Below are 22063 nucleotides of genomic sequence, written 5' to 3' on the forward strand. Positions count from 1 at the left end.
TTTTGACTTTGCCTAATTAATCTCTCTATAAAACATAGTGGAAAAACAGTTAGTTGTGAATTCTAGATCTGTGACTTCAGACAGAAAATATACAATTTGAGCATACTTTTTAAATTGTTTGTGAGATTAAAAATTAAATTGTCACACTGAGACGATTGCATTCTCATTTTCTGGTTTTTGGGGTGTTTTTTTAGAAGAAACATATGATCTCATTATCCTTATCCTTGTTATTTTCGATATTTTGCTGTGAAATATCCACTTACCTTTCATTCCTTACATAGAATGTACAGTTGAAATTCATTCTGAGAGGCACAGTGGTTTTACGTCTGGGTAAAGTCTGGTAAAGCTGGCCTTTTGACAAATACAAGCAAGAGAAGCAAACGTCCCACACTGGCCGAATTCACGTTTTCAACGCTCTCGTCACAATAGGCAGCACCTGCTTATTGTGTCCATGTGCAGCAACAGCATTGGCAGCCTTAGCACTGAATTCTCGACCTCATTTTTCAGATGTCAAATTACTTCGTACTAACTGTTCACACTAACTTGATTTTCCATTATGCTCTCTTCCTTTCATTTTATCTAAGCTGTTCATCAGTTTATACAGAGAATTGCATTTTAAAAATTGAAATGTGGGCCTTGGGTTATTTTAAGAGCAATGGATTTATGGGATATATTCACTTGTTTTCTTAAGAAAACGTAATTGAGCTGGGTGTGGTGGCTCACGCTGTTGATCCCAGCACTTGGGAGGCAGAGGCAGATGGATCTCTGTGAGTTCAAGGCCAGCCTGGTCTGCAAAGTGAGTTCCAGGACAGCCAGGACTGTTACACAGAGAAACTCGGTCTCAAAAAAAAAAAAAAAAAAAAAAGTAATCAAATGATGAGTTTCAGTAGCACATTGTTTTAGCCAGGTGTGGTGCAGACCTTTACTCACCAGCAATTGGAAGACAGAAGCAGGCAGATCTCTGTAAGTTGGAGGCCAGCCTTGTCAGCATAGTTCCTGTACAGACAGAGCTAACAGAGATGCTCTGTCTCAAAACACAAAAACAAAAAGGTAGATTGTTTTAAAAAATCCTTGTACTAACATTTTCCTTTGAGCACATGTCTAAAAGACTAAGGAATCTGTTTTAGGCACATTAAATTATGATTTCGTCATATTTTACATTATTGTCATTTTTGTGACTTCAGCACTTAAGAAGCTCATAATTCCCCAATTTGAGGGCATGGTTAATTTCCAAGTTTTATAACTGAAACTTTTTTTGGGGAAAAAAATGTAACTACTGAATACCCTTGACATAGCATTTATTCTTCAGTCAGTCACTCAAAGGAGACCCTGAACCAAGAGGCATAAAATTCAGGATGTTTAACAGAAATAACCAGGGAATTCAATGTTTTTGTAAATTAAACAAGTTACCCACTGACTGAAATGAATGATGTCATTTTGAATTGTCAAAATCCACAGAAAACTTCAGTGTGACTGACTTAGAAGCTGAAATGTCATTAGGCCACTTCCCATACTCTTGTTTCAACCTTAAATGTCCATATCAAATGAACCAAGAAGTGACTCAGACTACTTCTGAATTGCTTTAATTGAAAAAGTTACACCCTAAAGGGTATAAAAACAGATTATTCATAGCTAGTGGTCACTGTCTCAGTTGAATTAATTACACATTAGTTACACTATGCTGGAATAGTCAAATGGAGACCAGGTAATCTTCCCTTAGCTCTGTCCGAGTGAGCCTATCACACTGAAGTTCCTCCTACCATTTTAACATCAGATTTGGAGTTTTTGTTGTTACTGAAATACTAGTTAAATATATACTTTTGGATTCTACAAAATATATCCTAGTTATCCCACATCCATTGTTTGGCAGGGTACCTGTTGACTAACACCTCACTTTGCTCCTGTTTATTATGTTAGGATGAAGATTTCTTTTCTTGCATTAATTGTGATAATTTTGATTTGCAGGCATGAACTAATCACATTTGTGGTTAATATTTTTTATATAAATAAATAATTTATTTTCATTAAGGTAAATACTTTAAATACCATGACATTTTGGTGGATTTTTTTTTTTCCATGTCCTCAGACTGATGAAGTCTTTCTTGAAGCCCAAATTCAGAATATTACAACCTCACCCATGTTTATGGAGAAAGTGTCACTGGAGCCGTCGATAATGTACAACGTAACAGAATTGAATTCCGTGACCCAAGCCGGGGAGTGGTAAATATGAAATGTTCACTATTCCTTGGAAAGATGCAGGCTTTTCTGATGTCCCCTACTCGAGTAGATTTGGATTTGTTTTAAAATAGTCGGTGGACATAATTTTCAGAGAAGCTTTAGATGAATCAAAAACGTAATGAGAAAGTAGAAGTCCCATAAGTTTTCTTCCCTGATCAGTTTCTCCTTTTGGCTTTTGTTTTTTTATGTGCCTTTTATTTGTTTGTTTGTTTTAGAGCCAGGCTCTCTCCATGTTGCCAGGCTAGGCTCAAGCTAGCCTTGTGCCCCAACTTCCCCAGGAGCATCATCATACGCCATTGTACCCAGCTCTCCTGTCCTGTATTAATGTGGCACATGTTACGATTGGTAGGCCAATGTTCTTAGAACAAGCAAAAGTCCACAGTTGAAGTCTATGTGTGTGACGTACACACTGTAACATTGGACAAGTGCATAACGGCATGTCTGCCACTGCTGAAGAGTTCACACCTACTATACTTCCCTCTACAGAAACACAAAGAGCCTCATCTTTTCCCATCTTGTGTTTCACTGTTCTCTCTCTCTCTCTCCCCCCTTCTCTCTTCTCTCTCCTCTCTATCCCCCTCTCTCTGCTGTCTCTCCTCTCCTCTCTTCTTCTCCCTCCCTCCCCTTGCTCTCTCCCCCATCCTCTTCCCAAGACAGGGCTTCTTTGTGTAGCTCTGTAGACCAGACTGGCCTGAACTCAGATTCACCTGCCTCTTCCTTAAGTCCGGGCAATAAAGGTGTGTTGTACCACCGCTGCCCAGCTGCTCTTAGTCTCTAACTTTCATATTTCATCCAGATAAATCTGAAACTATCATTATTATCCTGCAAGTGATAAAACTGAAACATGGGGAGGGTAGTAGAAAAGGTATTAGGAAATAAAGATAGGAGGAGTGTGAATTTGAAAAAAAATTACCTATGTATAAGAAGATATGGACATAAGATTAGATGGTTTTAATTATTTGTGAAAGGTGTACATTGTCTTTCTATAGCTACTTTGGAGAGAAGGAATAAATAAATGCATTATTAGTGTAAATGAGGAAGTAGTAGCTGGAGAGAGTCCCTGACTTTCCTAGTAATAATGATTCCTAGTGACTCCTAGTAATAAAAAGTTCGTGTGGTGGAGAGATACAGAAAAGTTGATAGTCTCCTCTACTTTCACTGAGAAAACAACTTTCCATTCTTCATTCATTTGAAAGCAATTGCTGAGATTAGAATGGTATATCTCAAGGGTGGTAGTGTAGCTAAATGGTTTAGCACTTGCCCTGCATGTACCACACCCTGGTTTCTGTCCCCAGCTCCACACAGAGAAGCAGAATAACATATATTGCTCTGTTTATAAGTTAGTTTCTCTCTGCCCCGCCCCTTCCTTTTTGGTGGGAGGGTGGTACTGGGGACTGACCCAGTACTTCACACATTCGAGGCAAGTGCTGACCACTGCGATAGCCCCAAGCCTCTTTTTCACTCTTTTGTTTTGAGACAGTCTTACTAAGTTGCCCAAGCTGGCCTTGAACTCACTGTCTCACCAGGCAGACATTCCTTTTCATTTGGGTTGAAACTTCTAACCACTCCTAGATCTCTGTGCAATAAATCATCCAATTCCTATCCAAAAGAATTAACCATGTGGGCCAGGCCTGGTGGTACACACCTGTAGCACTCGGGAGGCAGATCTCTGTGAGTTGGAGTCCAGCCTGGTCTACCAAGCGAGTTCCATGACAGCCAGGGCTACACAAAGGAACTTTGTCTTAAAAAAAAAAAACAAACAAACAAGAAGAAGAATTAGCCACGTGAATAGTTCTTCCTTCAGAAAGATGCTAACAGATTCTTTTCTGTCTGTTTCTACACCTGCCAGTGTATCTACATTTGGATCCAGAAGATATTTGCAGCCAATGGATACACGGCAGTACTTATACTGCCTAAAGCCCAAGAAGGAGTTTGCAGAAAAAGCTGGCATCATTAAGGGAGTGACGGTCATTGGAAAACTGGACATAGTGTGGAAAACAAACCTAGGTGAAAGGGGAAGATTACAGACCAGCCAGCTTCAAAGAATGGTGAGCCTAGAAAGCACCTCAGGGCGGGGTTGGGTGCGCAGAGGACACAGGTATTACAGCTTGGCACTGAAAAGCAGAGCACCATAAAGTCACTCAGATTTCTAGAAAATACTAATAGTTTTTTTGATCTCTGGGTAGAAACCTAGTGTTGAGATTCATGGAAATGTTCAATCAAATGTTGGTTTCTCTTTAGTATATGGTTTTTGTTTTTGTTTTTTGTTTTTGTTTTTGTTTTTAACTTCACCAAATAGGACTCAAGATAGCTGCTTATCAGCTATTCTTATCTTTCCTAAGTCATGCCCACTGTTTATCTAGCTCACATTACATTGAGGTATTCTAGGCAGTGTTCTGAACTTCATAGACTTACAGCACTTGCCTACTGTTTATGCCTTTCTTGTGATTGTTTTGAGACAGGGTATTACTATATAGCCCTGGCTGGTCTGGGACTGAGTGTAGTAGGAAGATTTCCTGTGTCCCGCCTGGCCTGCAGTCAGGACAAATCTCTCACCCACAGTGCCACAGTGTTTTATAAAATAATCACATAGAGGCTTAATATTAATTATATTAAGGGAGGATTTCCTGTGTCCCGCCTGGCCTTCAGTCAGAACAAATCTCTCACCCACAGTGCCACAGCCTTTTATAAAATAATCACATAGAGGCTTAATATTAATTATAATTGCTCGGCCATTAGCTCAGGCTTATTACTGACTAGCTCTTACACTTAAATTAACCCATAATTCTTATCTATGTTTAGCCATGTGGCTTGGTACCTTTTCTCAGTTCTGCCTTGTCATCTTGCTTCCTCTGTGTCTGGCTGGTGACTTTTGACTCTGCCTTCCTCTTCCCAGAATTCTCCTCATCTGCTTGCCCCACCTATACTTCCTGTCTGGCTGCTGGCCAATCAGCGTTTTATTTATCAACCAATCAGAGCAACACATATTCACAGCATACAGAGCGACATCCCACGGCAACTCAGACCCTTTGAGATCAGATACCCTAAGTCCTAACTCTTTCCTTATCTAGAGGCAAGATTCATCTTAATTCTCCTGAGCCTGGAGTAATTATATCACAAATGGTCCAGGTCTGCAGGGTGGTTCCACCCAAGCTCACAGCAGAAGAGGTGAGAGAGAGACCTAAGCAGAGCAGCAGTATTTTCACAGAACCTCAGCTTGGAGACCTGTGTCTGTAGAGGAAAGGTGCTGGTATGGTACCTTCATTAACATCGAAAGGTTTTTTAATAGATGTACTTCAACTGTGTTACTTTTTTTTCACAGGCTCCAGGTTACGGAGATGTTAGGCTATCTTTAGAGGCCATCCCAGATACCGTGAACCTAGAAGAGCCTTTCCACATTACCTGTAAAATCACAAACTGCAGGTAATGCCAATGTATGCAGCTGGGCCTCCTTTCTCCTCACCTAAAAGTACTTGCAAATCCTTTCAGTATCCCCCTACCCTCTTTTAGTTTTTTGAGACAGTCTTTCTGTGTAGCCCTAGCTATCCTGGAACTCACTCTGTAGACCATGCTAGACTTAAACTCAGAGCTCCGCCTGCCTCTGCCACCACATTGCTGAGATTACAGGCAGGTGACTTTAATATATCCTATCCCTTCTTAAACCGAATACTATAACACTGGTAGTGATGTTTATATATATCTGAGGTCCCAGTGTTTACTTCCTGTGTTCTTATCTCATTCATTAATCATAACGTGGTGGGTATTATTTATTGAGTCTATGGAAGAGAGCTAGAAAAAGCCACATTTATACTTCCTTCAAATTTCACAGAACTAAAGAATGAGCTGGCAGGTTCCTATGGGGTGACACAGTTTAAGAATACTCAGATACATTTCTCTGATGTTTGAACCTGAGCCATATCTTTAATATTAACAAGAAGAAATGTGGGTGTAAACTTAAGAGGGACTTATAGGCTGGAAAAATGACTCTGATTTTTGTCTATTGTCTATTTTCTTTGGTAGTGTTCTTTAAGACAGTCTTGTTATATAGTCCAGGCTGACCTTGAACTTGTAGTCATCTTGCCTTCTGAGTGATAGGAACACAGGCTAAAGGTTTCTGTTTTGTTTTTGAGACAGGCTCTCACTGTGTAGCCTTGGCTTGCCTGGGCCCGCTGTGTAGACCAGGCTGATGTCGAATTCATAGCGATTCACTGGCCTTTGTGTCCTGGAGTGATGGGTTAGAGGCATCCACCACCACAGCCAGCCGTTAAGCTGTTTTGGCAGTAAACAGGAGAAGCAAATGGCAGCATGAGAATTATATCCCAGCAAAGCTGTCTTGCTCGTATCTATGTTATGAGTTGGGTATTGCAGTCGTGTTGCAGGGGTGAACCCCTTTTAGTAAAGCTGCATAATCGCTTACTCTCACCCATTCCAGTCCTTAAGGAAATAGGAAATATCCTTCAAAATCACAGAAATGCCTGATCCTCGATGAAGCTACTATGTACGTACTACTACAACTTTGTTGTTGTTGTTCGGAGACATGATCTCTAACCCAGGCTGCCATTGAACTCCCTATAAAGCTGAGGATGACCTTGAACTTCTGACCGCCTAACCCCATTCCCGGGTCAGGTGCTAGGTAGGATTACAGGTGTGTGTCATCATGCTGTTCATGAAGTGCTAGGGATCAAAGCCAGGGCGGGCCTTGTGGATGCTAGGGATTGCTACCAACTGAGCTGCATCCCCAGCCCCTCAGTCTTTTCCACAGAAAGCTTGAGTGTAGTTTTGTGGTAACATCCATGCACTGCTGTTCCTCTCCATCTCTCGATGACTGGATTGTGACTTATTCAGAAGGGGCAGATCTCAGTTTACCTATAGTGCTTGCCAACCCTAAGATTTCAGTGAACCTCCGGGCAAAGATGTGCAAATGTAGGGTGCATCCAGGGGATTTTTATTTTGAGTTTTTTTTGGGGTGTGTCAAAAAAAGCTTATTGACTAACTGAAAGTACTGTAAAAATTTTTAATCTAATTTTTGATGTTTGTTTTAATGTAGCGATTCAATTAGGTTTTCTAAACCACTTAAGAGTTTGAATTTCCTCATCTGTAAGAATCAGATCCTGAATACACACACATGTGGATACAGACACACAACATACAATATAAAAACATTATGGTGGGGGACAAGGAGAGATGGGGGCTGGGGGGGTAGCCCAGGACCCTGACTTGGATCTCTAGCTGGTGACACCTACTTGTCACACCAGCACTTGAGGAACAGAGGGAAGAGACCAAAAGTTCAAGGTCATCTTCAGCTACAGAGAGAGCTTGAGCGCAGTCCAGAGTACAAGAGACCTCGTCTCCAGACTCTTAGAGGTAGGGTGGCTCAGTGCGTTAGCACACTTGCTGCTAAACGTGACCTAAGTCTGAGTCCCAGAACCCATAGGGAAGAGGGACAGAGCCAACCCATGCAGGTTGTCCACTGACCCCCACATGCGTGCGCGCGCGCACACACACACACACACACACACACACACACACACACACACACATACAAAATAAATAAACAAACAAACCAAGGTTAGAATAAAAAACTTACTAGGTTTTTACAGAATTTACTGAGGAAATCGCGTTGTGCATCTAGAATGGTCTCTAACACAGGGCATTTCTAGTGTTCGTTAGGGAGACAGAAACATGTAAAAGCAAATACATTTTCAATATGTAAGTTAAATTCTAAGTAAATAGTAAAATAGGAGCCAAATCCTAAGACATACAAAAGCTGAAGAACTGAATGTAATGGTGATAGACTAGGAATCTGGTCTTCTGGAGCCTTCTAGCATAATTTTGTGAAAACTTTAAAATTGAGCATGTGTAAGCTGACCTAGTAGTCCCTGCGTTCAGGAGAGAGACTTCCTGGGAACACGGGAAGCATTAATGGTCTTTACTTCTGCATCCTGCCGGTCACTTCCTGTTAGCTGCATGCCAAGAAGGGAGTGTTTCTCAAAAGGACTAAACAGACTTAGGTTGTCCTTCTTTGCTGTGGAGTTCCCGGTACAAAGAGGAAGAGGCATAGCAATAGAATGAGATTCGAATGTCTGAAGTCTAGAGAAAAGACAAGGCCAGTGGCTCTCGGGCAGCAGGAACCCTGGTCACTAACAACTGGAAAACCACCTCAGCAGCAGGCTGTTGTGAGGCTTCCGAGAGCCTGGAGCATGCCACGCCTCATCATGGAACAGTACCTCTGTATAGCCCAGGCTGGCCTCACACTAGCCATGTAGCTGAGGCTGGCCTTGATCATCCTGCTGTTAACTCCCCGGTGGTCCCTGGCTCCTTCATCCCATCCTAAGTCAAATAACGACATGCTCGTTTTTCCCCTGCTCTTTTTCTGGTTTTTATTCTCCTGCACACCCAGAAAGTAAACTCACTGAAAAATAGAAGGAGTGTGATGGTGTCTCCCTAGGAAATCAACAAGATTTATTCCTGCTCTCTGATTGCTTCAGCAGTGAAAGGACGATGGATCTAGTCCTGGAAATGTGCAACACCAATTCTATCCACTGGTGTGGGATTTCAGGAAGACAGCTGGGGAAGCTGCACCCGAGCTCCTCGCTCTGCCTGGCCCTCACTCTCCTGTCGTCAGTACAGGGGCTCCAAGTACGTGCTCTTCTCGGTAACCAACGGGGCGGGCTAAACTATCGTTTCTGATAGCCGTATTTTCTCTAGGACTTATCAGTGAGTGAGAACTGAAGTGCCTCTCTCTCTCTCTCTCTCTCTCTCTCTCTCTCTCTCTCTCTCTCTCTCTCTCTCTCTCTCTCCAGAGTGTCTCTGGCTTAAGACTCACTGACACATTCTTAAAGAGAACCTACGAATATGATGACATCGCCCAAGTCTGCGTGGTCTCATCAGCCGTGCAAGTGGAAGCCTGAAGAAAATTCCCAATGTTAGATTTCTTGTTAATCACAGAACTGCTCTCTGTATTTTGTCAGCTTTGTGAAATGATCAGTAGTAACAATAAGTATATGTTATTTAAATTTGTTTTCTGTAAAACAGTTAAATATTAAATATTTGTTGCAAAAAAACACTAGCTTTTATCTTATGAATTATATTTTATTTTTTTAAAGATTCATTTATTTATTTATTTATTTATTTATTTAGTATAAAGAGGGCGCTAGATCTCATTACAGATGGTTGTGAGCCACCATGTGGGTGCTGGGAATTGAACTCAGGACCTCTGGAAGAGCAGTCAGTGCTCTTAACCTCTGAGCCATCTCTCCAGCCCCGTGAATTATATTTTAAATGAACAGGACATTTCCCTATTTTCTACACATACTTCATGTCCTTTAAGTTAACTGTCGGCTTTTGTTTTCAACAAGCTCCAATTCTGAGGCTTTCTGTCTACCAGGTGTCTTTTTGTGAAGGGCCATGTATCGGGTGTCTTTGGCTCTGGAAGCAGATGGATTCTGCCAGTTGAACACAACAGCAGGAGTCCAATAGCACCTGCTGGCTAGAGCCCCTGGGCTACGGTTTACTAATCCAGTCTGGAAAATACTGTTGGCTTCAGGACTTTGGGATTTTCATAATACTTTGTATAGAAATTCAGTTAAATTAATCATAGTCAACTACAGAGTTGACTATGGGTGCTTAGTCAACAGAGAAGCCTTCTCTGAAACAATTCAGGTCCCCTTCCTGTAACCTGATTACTTCTTAACACAGGGTAACCATTTTTAGTTGTTTTCAGAATCATTGTATGGGTGGGTGTATGTGTTAGTGTACACATACCAACAACACACATCTCACAGACACTCAACAGCAGACCAGAATTGGTTCACTTTTTTTTTTAACTTTCATTGATTTTTGCAGATCACACATCATGCATCCCAATCCCACCCATCTCTCCCTCCCCCATCTGCCTTCCACCCATGCAACCTCCTCCCAAAAACAAAACAAAACTGTAAAGAAAAACCAAATAAAGTAAAAAAAAAAAAAAAAAGGCCAAACAAAAACCAAAACAACAAAAACAAAATACAAACAAAAAGAAGAATCTTGTCATGGAAGCTGTGGTGTGGTCATTGAGTCACACAGTTAACCCTTCAGTCCTTTCATCTGTACTCACAAATGTTCATTGCCATGAGCCATTGGTCTGGTTCAAGGCCTCTGCTACACCAGGGACAATGGGCTCTCACTGGGGCTCCTCTCGGATACCCTGCTGTCCTGTGTCGTGGAGATCCTGCAGTTTTGGATCTGTAGGTTCGTCACCTTCACATGCTCCAACAGTTTATAAATGAGGCAGATGTTGGGGTGGGCTTACTCAGCCCTGGTTCTGGGCCTGGGTGGCAGCTGGGCTGGTCACCCTGCCAGCTCTCCCCTATCTTCACCACCCAGGTGAGTTCTCCAACACTGCCTTGGCCAGCTCACCCAATGCCGCCTTCAACAAGGAGCCGGGCCAGTTCTGCTCTCAGGCCCTCGGGTCTGGCTCACCCACACTCATACCCCTGGGGAGCTCCACTGTCCTGCCCCGGCAAGGTGCAGGGCCTTCTCCTCAGTTGCTGTAGGGGGCATACGAGGCGAGGCGGGAGTTGGGAGGGTGGGGGTGTCATCTCTTCTGCTCTCAGGCCCTCAGGGCCAGCTCACCTGCATCTGGACAAGGTCAGCTCTAGTGTACTGCCCAGGTGAGGTGTAGGGCCCACTCTCCCAAGTGCCTGCCGGTAGCTGGTGAGAGACAGGGCTAGTTCTCAAACTCCCATGATCCTGGGGCCAGCCCTCTTGCCCCCAAAGGGTAGCAAGGGGTGAGAGGAGGGGAAGGGCATCTTTCCCTCATTCTTGCCACCACATGGCAGATGAAAGAGGCGGGGTCAGCTCTTGCTCTCACGCCCTCAGGGCTGGCTCACCTGCCTCCTGACAACTGGGTCAGCTGGAGTGTGCTGCTCAGGTGAGGGGTGGAGCCATCTTTCCTGATTTGGGGGGCCAGGTCTCCTGCTGCAGCAAGGAGCAGGGCCAGCTATCCTGGGCAGACTTGGTTAACTTGTAACAAGGTTAATAATTTTTAAGTCTCGTATCATGTACTAATATAAAAGTTTTGTCTGTCCATATAATCATACCCATTCGTGTCAGGAACAAATAAAAAAATTAAGGCTTTAAACAGCTTTGCAACAAGAATGTAACAAAACATTTGCTGATTGATCAGGAAAACAAAAATCCACGCTGTTAAATAAACCTTACCCTACTTTGACAAGTTGCAATTCTCCAGTATATAATTGCTTACTTTTTTTTTTTTTTTGGTTTTTTGAGACAGGGTTTCTCTGTGTAGCTTTGCACCTTTCCTAGAACTCACTCTGTAGCCCAGGCTGGCCTCGAACTCACAGAGATCTGCCTGCCTCTGCCTCCCGCATGCTGGGACTAAAGGTGTGCACCTGCACCACCACCACCACCACCACCACCTGGGGTTAATTGCTTACATATTAAAACTGCATTAAGTCAAACACAAAACCCTTTTTCTTAAATGCATAATTATTTATTGCCATGACAAATTATTTGGTCCAAAATGAAAGATATATTCAGAAGGCTTGACCTTCACATTAGTCGTGATTGATGAATGTCTAACAAAACAAAATGCAAGCAGTGAGAACTGAAATTGGTTCCTTTAGGATGAACGACCACGACTGATCAAGTCAGTCTGTATCAGCATTCTTTCAAGCATCCTCTCATGACTGAACCATGTTTTCATTCATTCAGAATTTAAAAGTTACTCTGCTATATACTTTTAATTACAAAGTCTCTTCTGTGTATAAACAACATAGGTACATACTGTTCATACTCTAAATAAAAGTTAGATAAATGCCATCTTATAAAGGATCTGTGTCAGCTATTATAAAAACTAGATTGATGATTTGGTACAGTAAATGAAATTCCATTTCCATAAAAAGGGCATATTCAGTTTTGCATAGCACGGTAACAGTTTCAGCTACTCCAATGAAATGGGGTCACGGGAGTCGGGCATTCCTAATGAGAATGTATGCAAGTTCAATGCCATCCTGTTTCTCTCGGCAAGTGTATTTTCCAGACAAGGGGGAGGGGGAATACCTAGGGAAGTTCTTAGAATTTTAAGACATCTAGCACAATCAGACCACACAAAAAAATCTTGAAATAGCTTGCAGTGTGACGATCGCAATGAAATGGAGAAACCTGAAGAGAAGGTGTCCTGAATAAAAGGAAAAGGAAGCAGGAAACGACATCTGGTAGTATATTTGTTCCCAAAGAAACAAATGAAGAAGTGAAATGGAAGATACACCAGTTCCTTAATTTCATGTAAAAAGAAGAGCTCCCTTTAGCCAAGGGTGTTAGCACAAGAAGTCAGTGTTCTGAGCCGCTGATGGGAACTGTTAATTCTTACCAGGATATTACTGGTCAAGCGAGTTGGGAACTATTTCTTCCTGTTCTGTTTTCTGAAAGAGTTGTATAGAACCGGTATTAGTCTCTCCTAAGTCTTGGATAGAGTTGACCACTGAAATCATTTGAGCCTATTGGGTTTTTGTTTTTCCTGGAAGGTACTGACATTTCTTAACAAAGATGCCTATTCATGTTATCTTCTTCACAAAGACTGGTTTCCAAAAGTTGTTAAATAAAAAATCTAGGGGAACTCGTGTTTTTTAATTGTCCTTTTTGCTGTTTATTTCCTATTGGGGTGTTTGTTTTGTTTTGTTTTTGATGTTTTGTTTTGTTTATGATGCCCAGGCTAGCATCATACTCACTGTGTAGCCAAGAATGATGTTGAATTCCTGGTCCTGCCTCTACTTCCCAAGTGTTGGGATTACAGGTGCACATTACCATTCCAGTTCCATGCAGTACTAGGTAGGGAAGAAGTAGCCCAGGGATTCGTGCCGGGCAAGCACCACCAACTGAACTATGCTCCCAATCTCCCTAGTTTCCCTTTCAATATCTACAGGATCTGTTCGGTAATACATCTGCTCTTTTTTCTTTTTTAATGCAATGATGGACTTGAACCCATGGTCTCACATACTAGACATGCACTTTCACTTTCATCTCTGATACTGTCCATTTGTATTTTCTGTTTCCTACTCAACACACTAAGGATTCACTGTATTGAATCGAAAGCATGTTCTAGGATTATTAACATATTCAACACTGGATGACTGGTTTTTAGTGGTCAACTTCGAATGTTCTTTGATTGCAGTCATAACCTTTAGGCAACCAGGGAGTATTTCACTCTGCAAAGAACACTCGCTGCTGAGTGTAAGCCAACACAACATGGTTCTGTGACAGAGGTTCTCCTCTTCTCTACCAGAACTGTGTTTTGGGTCTGTCCCACGTGAGCCTGAGCCCAGGTCCTTGCTGGCTATTTAAGAACAACCTTATGTTGTTCTAAAGTTGAGTTCTAACTGCATCATGCACTGTTTAAAATGGTGATCTAAACCAAATCTGATGACATGACCCTAAACCAGGATTTTTAATTAATTTCCCACACTTGATGCTTGCAGTGAAATCACAAAACCACTGTCTTACAAAAGGCAAAAAAGAAAAGGTTACTTTTGAAACCTCAAGATTCTAAATGCACAGATTGAGAAGAGCTGTGGGAAGGCCCTTACCACCTCATTAATTTTTAAATTACTTTTTCACCTTCCCCTCATCGCCTGCAAAATCATTACATGCCAGCCCCTATTTAACCAGGTTTTTGGTTACGTAGGCAAATTCCATTTGAAACTGGACTTTCCTCATCCATCAGTGCTCCTAGAGTCATGCCATTAGTATCCCATGCCATTTCTTCCTACTAACCATATGCCAGATGCATAAATAGGATAAGATATTTGAAGTCTCCTGTTACGTTTAAATTGCAATAAATTAAAGGTAAGCATAAGACTGACATGCCAAGCCAAACTGCAGCAGAGGATTACACAAATTAGCAATAGATGCTTCTGTTAGCCATCAAATAATGGTAAAGTTCAAAAAAAAAAAAAATCATCGTTGACGGGCACATAATTAAATACCACTTAGAAATCCTATAATTTGGGGTCAAGTCAGTGGCTTTTTTAAATGTCACTAGCTACTGCCCTAGGTAAGTTTCCCACCAATGAAACTGTGACAGTTAAGCTGTGATAATTAAATAGAACAGTTGTGCTCACTGACTGACCCCACCGGTACCCTTAAGGATCTCTAAGTGTGTTTCATTATGTACTTAACTGACCATGCGAATGCTATCAACACTAAACTACAGACAAGATTAGTTAAAATCTATGCAGAAAACCTGAGCATACGACCACTGCTTTCTGTACATTCACAGTATCTTCAAAGCATCACTTGCACCAATATTGCTTCCTGCCGGTTCTGAAGATCCCCTGACACCAATACAAGCTGCCCCACAGATAGTACCGGTACCCAAGACAGACATGTGTTACCGATGGTAGCACATATCAAAGCTTCTCTCTTTTTCTTCTAAACCAGCATGAGAAGTCTTTCTACTTAGTCATGGCCCTCTCAAAACCCATGGGCTAGAGAAACCTGTAGCTAGAGAACTTTCCAATAAATAGCCCTACTATTCAATAAATATACTCTGTACTAAGTCTGATATACAAATATGATGATAAAAGTTTTAAAATGGATGGGCCCTTGTCCCAAGACTGTATTAGCACTTAACAAGGCTACTGATGGTTTGTTTCCAAAGGAGTTTGTATTATGTTCAAGTCTGTTTGTGATAAACTATTTTCTAAACAGATGGATTCTCTCAGGTTTACACAAGAGACTTTCCTCCATTATTTTCAGACATTGTGTAGGGTGGATTTTGTTACTTTGTTTTTGGCTATTATCTACAGGTGGACATATCAGAACCACAAGCTATCTGTATTGGGAGCAATGGTCCTGATCAAGTCAGGAATGCTCTTCTGTGCTGCTGCTGAATGATCTGCTCCGGATGTGATTTCTCAGCTGCTCTATGAGTTCAGGATTCTGTTGCTGTATCTGCTGAGCAAACTGCTGTCCCCTGCAGGAAAAAGGCAGAATAAACTGGGTGGGACTTTCCAAGTCACAGAATGAATACTCATGCAAAATGAACTGTCGGGAATTTTTCCTATAAACACAAGTTTTAGAACCATAACATTACCAATATTCCACATAGCAGTACTACAGGACAGAGTTTGCAGGGTGTGTGTGTGTGTGTGTGTGTGTGTGTACAGGTGCACACGTGGAGTTCAAAGGACAGGTATTAGTATTTGTTCTTCAAGTACAGTCTACCTTTTTTGTTTGTTTTGAGACAGGGTTTATCGACTGGCCAGAAAGCTGCAATCTAGGTTAGGCTGGCCACTAGGCTAGCGAGCCCCAGGGACGCTCCCGTTCCTAGCTCCCCAGAACAGGAATTACAAGCCATCACTCCGGTTTTGTTCTGTTTGTTTGTTTTTTAATTTTATTAAGCTGCCACGTGGGTGCTGGGAATAGAACCCGGGTCCTCTGGAAGAGCAGCCAGTGCTCTTAACCACTGAGCCATCTCTCCAGCCCCTCTGTTTTGTTTTTACAGCTGTGTTCAGGGGCTGGCACTCACGTCTTCATGGTAGCAAGGCAAGCTCTCCACCAGGACAGAGTTCTTTTTAGGAAACAAAACACCCTTTGCTTGTCAACCTTTTGGTGAAGACCACAAGAAGAAACAAAATGCCCAGGCTAAAGTAGGAGGGCCTGAATTGGATGTAATCTACTCCTCCACACATCAATCAAAGGACTAACGGGTGTGAGGCTTTACAGGATGCCCTGAGACAATGCTCTTAGCGCCATGTCCTCCTAGTTTCTTAGGAAAGGCCAACAACTCCCAGGCTGGATCCTAATAGAGGTCACTGAAAAGCAAATTTTTATTTTGGGGAGTGGGGGTGGGTGGTGAAACAGGGTTTGTCTGTGTAGCCCTGGCTATCCTGGAATTCACTCTGTAGACCAGGTTGGCCTCAAAATCAGAGATCTGCCTGCTGAGTGCTGGGATTAAGGTCGTGTACCACCACCACCCAGCTAAAAAGCGAATTTTTAAAAGACAAAGTTTTAACATAAGCCTAGGAATGTAGTTCAATGACAGAACTTCTTTTAAAGGTGTGTGTATATGTTTGTATGTGTGCGCACGCAGGTGCATAAGCCTAGGCCAGAAGAGATGTCGAGAGTCCTCCTCTATCACTCCAGCCTTTCCCTGAACCTGGCACTTGCATTTTCTTGGGTAAGCTGGAAGCCAGCAAGCCCCAGTGGTCTTCCTGTCTCTGCGCCTTTGGACCTGGAGTTAGAGGTGTGTTTGGGATGCCCAGGTCCTTACGTGGGTGCTAAGTCAGAAGTCCAGTTGTCATTATCGTATAAGCAAGTGCTCTTAGCCTCTGAGCCACCTCTCCAAGCCAACAGAACCCTTTCTGGCATTCCTAAGGCTCTAGGTCCAATCCCAGCCCTTCATTAAACACACTCATACACAGTTTTGAAACAGGATGGTAGTGCACATCTACATTCCAGCAGTCAGGAGGGAGAGGCAAGAAGATCAAGAGTTCAAGACCACCCTTAGCTACATAGTGACAAGGACAGCATGGTCTATATAAGATCTTGTCTCAAACAATAAAGAGTTTAGACAGTTTGGACGAGCTGCCATGAGGTTCCTGGGGTCTGCTCACTTTTCTGAGTGCTCATGAAATTCCTATTCTTCTGTTTTTGTCTCTTTCATTCGGAGGCTGGTCAGAAACTACGCAGAATTTTCCTGGTAGTTTCTGCTCTTCCCTGCTCTTTCTCTGCAGCCCCCCTCCCTAGCATGCTGCTTATGATGTTGCCACCATGTGGCTGACCTCCATGCTGGCGTAACTCAAACAGCATGGGTTTTTTTGATGGGGAAGGGGGTTGCTGTTTAGACTGTTGTTCTTATTTTCCCTTCTCGTCTCAATTCTTCTCTGGACAGCTGCTGAGATTTATAGCTTGACTGTCCTAGGGTTTTTTCCTTTAAACTCTACTAACATGATCCTTGAGATGACTAAAATAAGTTTGTCACAAATCCTTGGGCTTGTGACTTCAATTACATGTATTAAACATGACAATCGTGCCCCTTAAAGATCACTCTAAAAATGCAACATCAAGGTGGTGAGTGCTTTTGGTTACAACTTAGAAACTGGAACCGTGGCTTTCTGTAAACTTGGCAGTGGCAGAATCAAACACACATTCAAAAGGCAGTGTCTTGGGCAATTCCAACAGACAACAATGTGCTTGGGTGCGTGGGGCCAGTGAGAAGAAGCATGGCAGAGGAGGCTTGAGTGAGCTTCCTGAGCGGTCCGAACATGAATAATGTAACGTGATTCCGGAACTCATTTTATTGACTTATTTTTGTGATGCTAGGGACTAAACCCAAATGAGTGCTCTACCACTAAAGTAAAGGGGGTTTTAAGCCAGGTATGGGGGCCCTTGTTTGTAATCCCAGCACACTCAGGAAGATCGCCCTAAACTGGAAGCTAGCCTGGGCTACATAGCAAGGCTATGTAAGACACATTGTAAATATGAATCTGTACCTAATTAGTACATATTTTCCGTAGACATATGGCTACCACTTAAACCCCAGAGTAGTTAGTCAAGCTACAAAATTAAAAAAAAAAAAAGTCTTGGATTTTCCTTGGTAAAAGTGAAGGATGAATTGCTTGCTCTTCATTTGAGATCACAATGGGTGTGCATCAATAAACAGGCCACCAATCCTTAGGGGTCCTCTGTAAGTGTAGATGATAGAACTGATATCCCCACGTAAGAAACTGAGGACCCTAATTCGATACTGAAAGCGACAAAAATTTAGCTATAAATCCAAAGACTGAACTCTTTGGTTGACGCTCTGAGCCCACAGGAAGTTAAGACTTGTTCCTCAGCTCCTCTAGCTCTCAGTTATGATTCTGCATGGAAACTGCCTGGTTTTGTTTGTTTGCTTGCTTGTTGCAACAGGATATCACTCTGTAGACCTGGCTGGTCTGAAACTCACAGAAATCCACCTGCCTCTGCTTCCCAAGTGCTGTTATTAAAGGTGTGCGCCACCGCACCAGGGTTCTGCCTACTTTTACTGCTAATAACTCTGGCTCTCGACTGATCTGTCAGTATGTGATGGTCCCCTGAGGAAAGAAAAAAGCCTGTGAACATGCATGGTTTTTCCCAAAAGAAAGAGCTGGCCACATAGTCCACCCTGAACTTTAAAATGTGACTTCTATTTATCAACTTCTTAGAGATTTAATACATTTAATAAGGCAAGTCATTTTAACAGTAAAAGAATAAGACGAAAGCCTTGACCCCTTAGAAACAGACTGTATGGTTCTGAAATTAACCAACAATCTAGGCTGGTTAGTTTTTGTCAATTTGACACAAACCTAAACATATCAAGGAAGAGGGGATATCGGGGCTGAAGAACTGCTGCCGCCATCAGACTGGCCTGCAGTTAAGTCTATGGAACACTTTTCTGATTTGATCATTAATATGTGAGGGTCCAGAACACTGGAGGTGGTGCCATTCTGGACAGGTGGTGCCCCACTGTATAAGAAAGCAAGCTGGGAGAACCACAGAGAACAAGCCGGCAGGCAGTGTTTCTCCGTGGTCTCTGCCTCAGCTCCTGCCTCCAGGTTCCTGCTCTGACCTCCCTTCATGATGGACTATAAACGGTAAGCTGAAATAAAGCTTTTCCTCCCCAAGCAGCTTTTGCTCACTGGGTCTTATCAGTTCGATAGAAAGCAAATTAGGACAAACACTCACGCTTGGATGAGGCTAGACAGGTCCGTTAAGCCTCCCACTCCAGCAGCGGGTCCCCCGATGGCGTTTGTCATCATTCCTGACATTCTAGGATAGTAAGAGACACACCATGGAGATGAGTATATACTCTTCACAGGAAGAAGTCAGTCAAATACATCAGCAACACAGAAGGGGCTGGATCAAATATTTAAGTTGACCTTAAGTTCTAAGCAACTGGAATTCAGTGCTTTTTTATCAATTGTGAGATGATATGCTCGAATTAGGAGCCTGGCAACGAGAGATGATATACTCGAATTAGGAGCCTGGCAACAAGAAGGCAAAAGTCACAGGAACCCTTTATTTATACTTACAGCTGTTGAACCTGGGGGTTCTGCATTAAACTTGCAGCCTGCAATTGAAAAACAGTATTGTCCATTAAACTACAGCAGTAATGCTTAGGGATGTTACAGAGATTTTGTAAAGGTGGAGGAGTGAAACCTGATGAGACACACCCTAACGTTGGCTGGTGTTTTAGTGTGCTCTACAAAGTAAATGGGAAGGCACAAGAGAGAAGGTTCTGTAGAAACTGGTAACAAACAGGGATGTGAGATTACAGACAATAAAAAATACACTGTTAATGGAGGGCATTGCCATTACTGATCAGATCAACGGACCAAAAAGGAAAAAGAGAAACCGTAAAACTATAAAGATCTTGTACTTTTTTTGTTTTTCGAGACAGGGTTTCTCTGTGTAACCCTGGCTGTCCTGGAACTTCCTCTGTAGACCAGGCTGGCCTCAAATTTGTGGTTAAAGGTATGCACCACCACCACAAAGGTGGAGATTGTGTACTCTTTTTTTTTTTTTTTTAAGATTTATTTATTATGTAGTCAGTGTTCTGCCTGCACGCCAGAAAAGGGCACCAGATCTCATTACAGATGATGGTGAGCCACCATGTGGTTGCTGGGAATTGAACTTATGACCTCTGGAGGAACAGCCAGTGCTCTTAACCACTGAGCCATTGCTCCAGCCCGAGATTGTGTAGTCTTAAGAAGGATGACACCAAGAATCTGTATGCAACTGACTGTGCTATGGAGACCAGAACAGCCCTTTGTAGCAGGCTGGAGATGAAGGAAGGCCTCCCTGCTTCCTTCACAGAGAACAGTGGCAGGCCAGCAAATCCTCAGAACTCCATTTTAATCAGCTATCAACCTGGTCCTCCTGTTATTTATTTTCTTTATAATTTCATCCATTTCTATTCCTTTTATTTTGACATCACTGAGGATTAAACCCAGGGCTTCTTGAACACCAAGCATATGTCCTAATGCTGAACTCCACTCTCGGCCCTGACTTTCCTTACGTGTTTATGTATTTATGTATTAGAGCAGTGTTGGGAGATCAGGACTAGGGCTTCAAGAATGCCACCCAAGTGCTCTGCCACTGAGGCCCACCCACAACCCGACCTCGGCCCCTTTGGAAGAATCAGAAGATGTGCTTTGAACCCTCGTCTTCTGCAACTCCTACGTGGGGTTGTCACACCTTGTTGTGGTATGTAACAGCTTAGAGGCGAAATTTAATCTGAAACTCGGTTCCATTTTCATAGTCTGTTAGAGTAGCACAACCTGAGAACAGAACTTGCTCATATCCTAGAAATGAGCGAGCCAGGCTTTAGGACATCACAAGACTTAAAAGCGGGCCTGTGCTTGCTGGCAAGTAGGCAGGAAGGTCAACCGGATCGAGAGAGGACTGTGTCTTTCAGTTGAACTAAGGATTTGATGACTGTAAAACACATTTCTCTGCCAGGCGGTGGTGGTACATGCCTTTAACCCCAGCACTCAGGAGGCAGAGCTAGGCGGATCTCTGTGAGTTCGAGGCCAACCTGGGCTACAGAGCGAGATCCAGGAAAGGCACAAAAAGCTACAGAGAGAAACCCTGTCTTGAAAAAACAAAAAACAAAAACAAACAAACAAAAAAACCACATTTCTCTGAACAAAGATGAATAGGAACTGTTTCCTATTCCAGGAACATAGCACAGGATGGAATGTTTGTGGGTTTTGTTTTGAAACAGGGTCTCGCCTATGTAACCAAGGCAGGCCTCCAATTCCTGTGTGGGCAAGGCTGACCTAAAACTCTCCATCTTCTTTCCTTAGGCTTCCAAGTGCAGGGATTGCGGACATGCACCACCATGCCAGGCAGCAGAATGTTTTCGTGCAAAGTATGCAGTCATTCAAGGGGCACTATAGACCCCGGTAATATCCTATACCCACTAAGCACTGGGCCGAATCATGATTGTTTTCCAAGACCTCTAAGTTCTTTTGTTGATTTGAAGAACAGAGGGAAAGTCTAGGGTGTTGCTTAGTTCCCTAGGATGCTGACGTCCTCAGTTCAGTCTCCAGCATTGCATAAACTGAATCTAGTAGTGCATGCCTGTAATCCCAGCACTTAGGAGGCAGAAAGAGCAAAACTTCAAGGTCACCTTCAGCTACATCCCACGTTTGAGGCCAACGTGGGCTACATGAGAGACTGTTTTTAAAAACATAAACTCTTCGAACAGAAAACAGGCAACAATACTGAGGGGCAAGCTTGGGTAATCGCTATAATCAAAATCCTCAGACATAAACTGATAGATATATTTTCCTAGGACCAGTTTTATATGACATGGAGGTTTTAAATTACCTTTGTTTATTGATTGATTTAGAGAGTGTGAGATGTGTGTGTGCACTCGAGCATGCGCACACTTGCGTAGGCACACACATGTGCCACCGTGCTTGTGTGGAGGCCAAAAGGCACCTTGTGGGAGTCAGTTCTTTCATTCCACCATATGGATCTCAGGAATTGAACTGGGGATCACCAGCTTGTGCAGCGAGCACTGTTACCTTCAGAGCTGTCTCCCCAGCCCATGACAGTGGTTCTTAACCTTTCACAGATTTGCAAATTGGCAATCTAATGAAAATATATGAGTATTGTCTTATAAAGTACATAAGTCACATAAACATTGACTTTTACATTCCAGTTTAGGAAAGCTAAGATTCACTCTGGCTTCCCTCCGAGGTGAACACCTCTGTCTTTGCCTCTGTCATAAACATCTGCCACTTACCACAAACTCCTTTGTTTCTAAAAAAATTTTGTAGCCTGCCCTCCC

The 22063-nt window shown here is 42.7% G+C and overlaps 2 protein-coding genes across 12 annotated transcripts in view; one reads left to right on the forward strand and one right to left on the reverse strand.

Annotated features, from left to right (window-relative positions):
• Positions 1-9611, forward strand: part of LOC102910361 (trafficking protein particle complex subunit 13) — a 36378-nt gene extending 26767 nt beyond the window's left edge. For 5 of the 11 annotated variants that reach the window (XM_006982741.4, XM_076552145.1, XM_076552150.1 and 2 more), the window contains 5 exons: positions 2087-2220; positions 4088-4286; positions 5561-5661; positions 8727-8877; positions 9042-9295. In XM_006982741.4, coding sequence (XP_006982803.3) covers positions 2087-2220; positions 4088-4286; positions 5561-5661; positions 8727-8877; positions 9042-9149 — 693 coding nt within the window. In that variant the 3' untranslated portion in view covers positions 9150-9295. Of the gene's footprint in view, positions 1-2086; positions 2221-4087; positions 4287-5560; positions 5662-8726; positions 8878-9041 lie in introns of all 11 variants that reach the window. The other 6 variants (XM_076552154.1, XM_076552147.1, XM_076552151.1 and 3 more) reach the window with 3 other exon arrangements.
• A 2101-nt stretch (positions 9612-11712) lies between these two features.
• Sgtb (small glutamine rich tetratricopeptide repeat co-chaperone beta) overlaps positions 11713-22063 on the reverse strand; it is a 40980-nt gene continuing 30629 nt past the window's right edge. The window contains exons 9-11 of the mRNA XM_042261704.2: positions 19296-19333; positions 18949-19032; positions 11713-15214 (exon numbers count right to left, since the gene is read on the reverse strand). Coding sequence (XP_042117638.1) covers positions 15103-15214; positions 18949-19032; positions 19296-19333 — 234 coding nt within the window. The 3' untranslated portion in view covers positions 11713-15102. The remainder of the gene's footprint in view (positions 15215-18948; positions 19033-19295; positions 19334-22063) is intronic.

This window comes from Peromyscus maniculatus, chromosome 15 (genome assembly GCF_049852395.1).
Source record: "Peromyscus maniculatus bairdii isolate BWxNUB_F1_BW_parent chromosome 15, HU_Pman_BW_mat_3.1, whole genome shotgun sequence".
Classification (NCBI taxonomy): domain Eukaryota; kingdom Metazoa; phylum Chordata; class Mammalia; order Rodentia; family Cricetidae; genus Peromyscus; species Peromyscus maniculatus.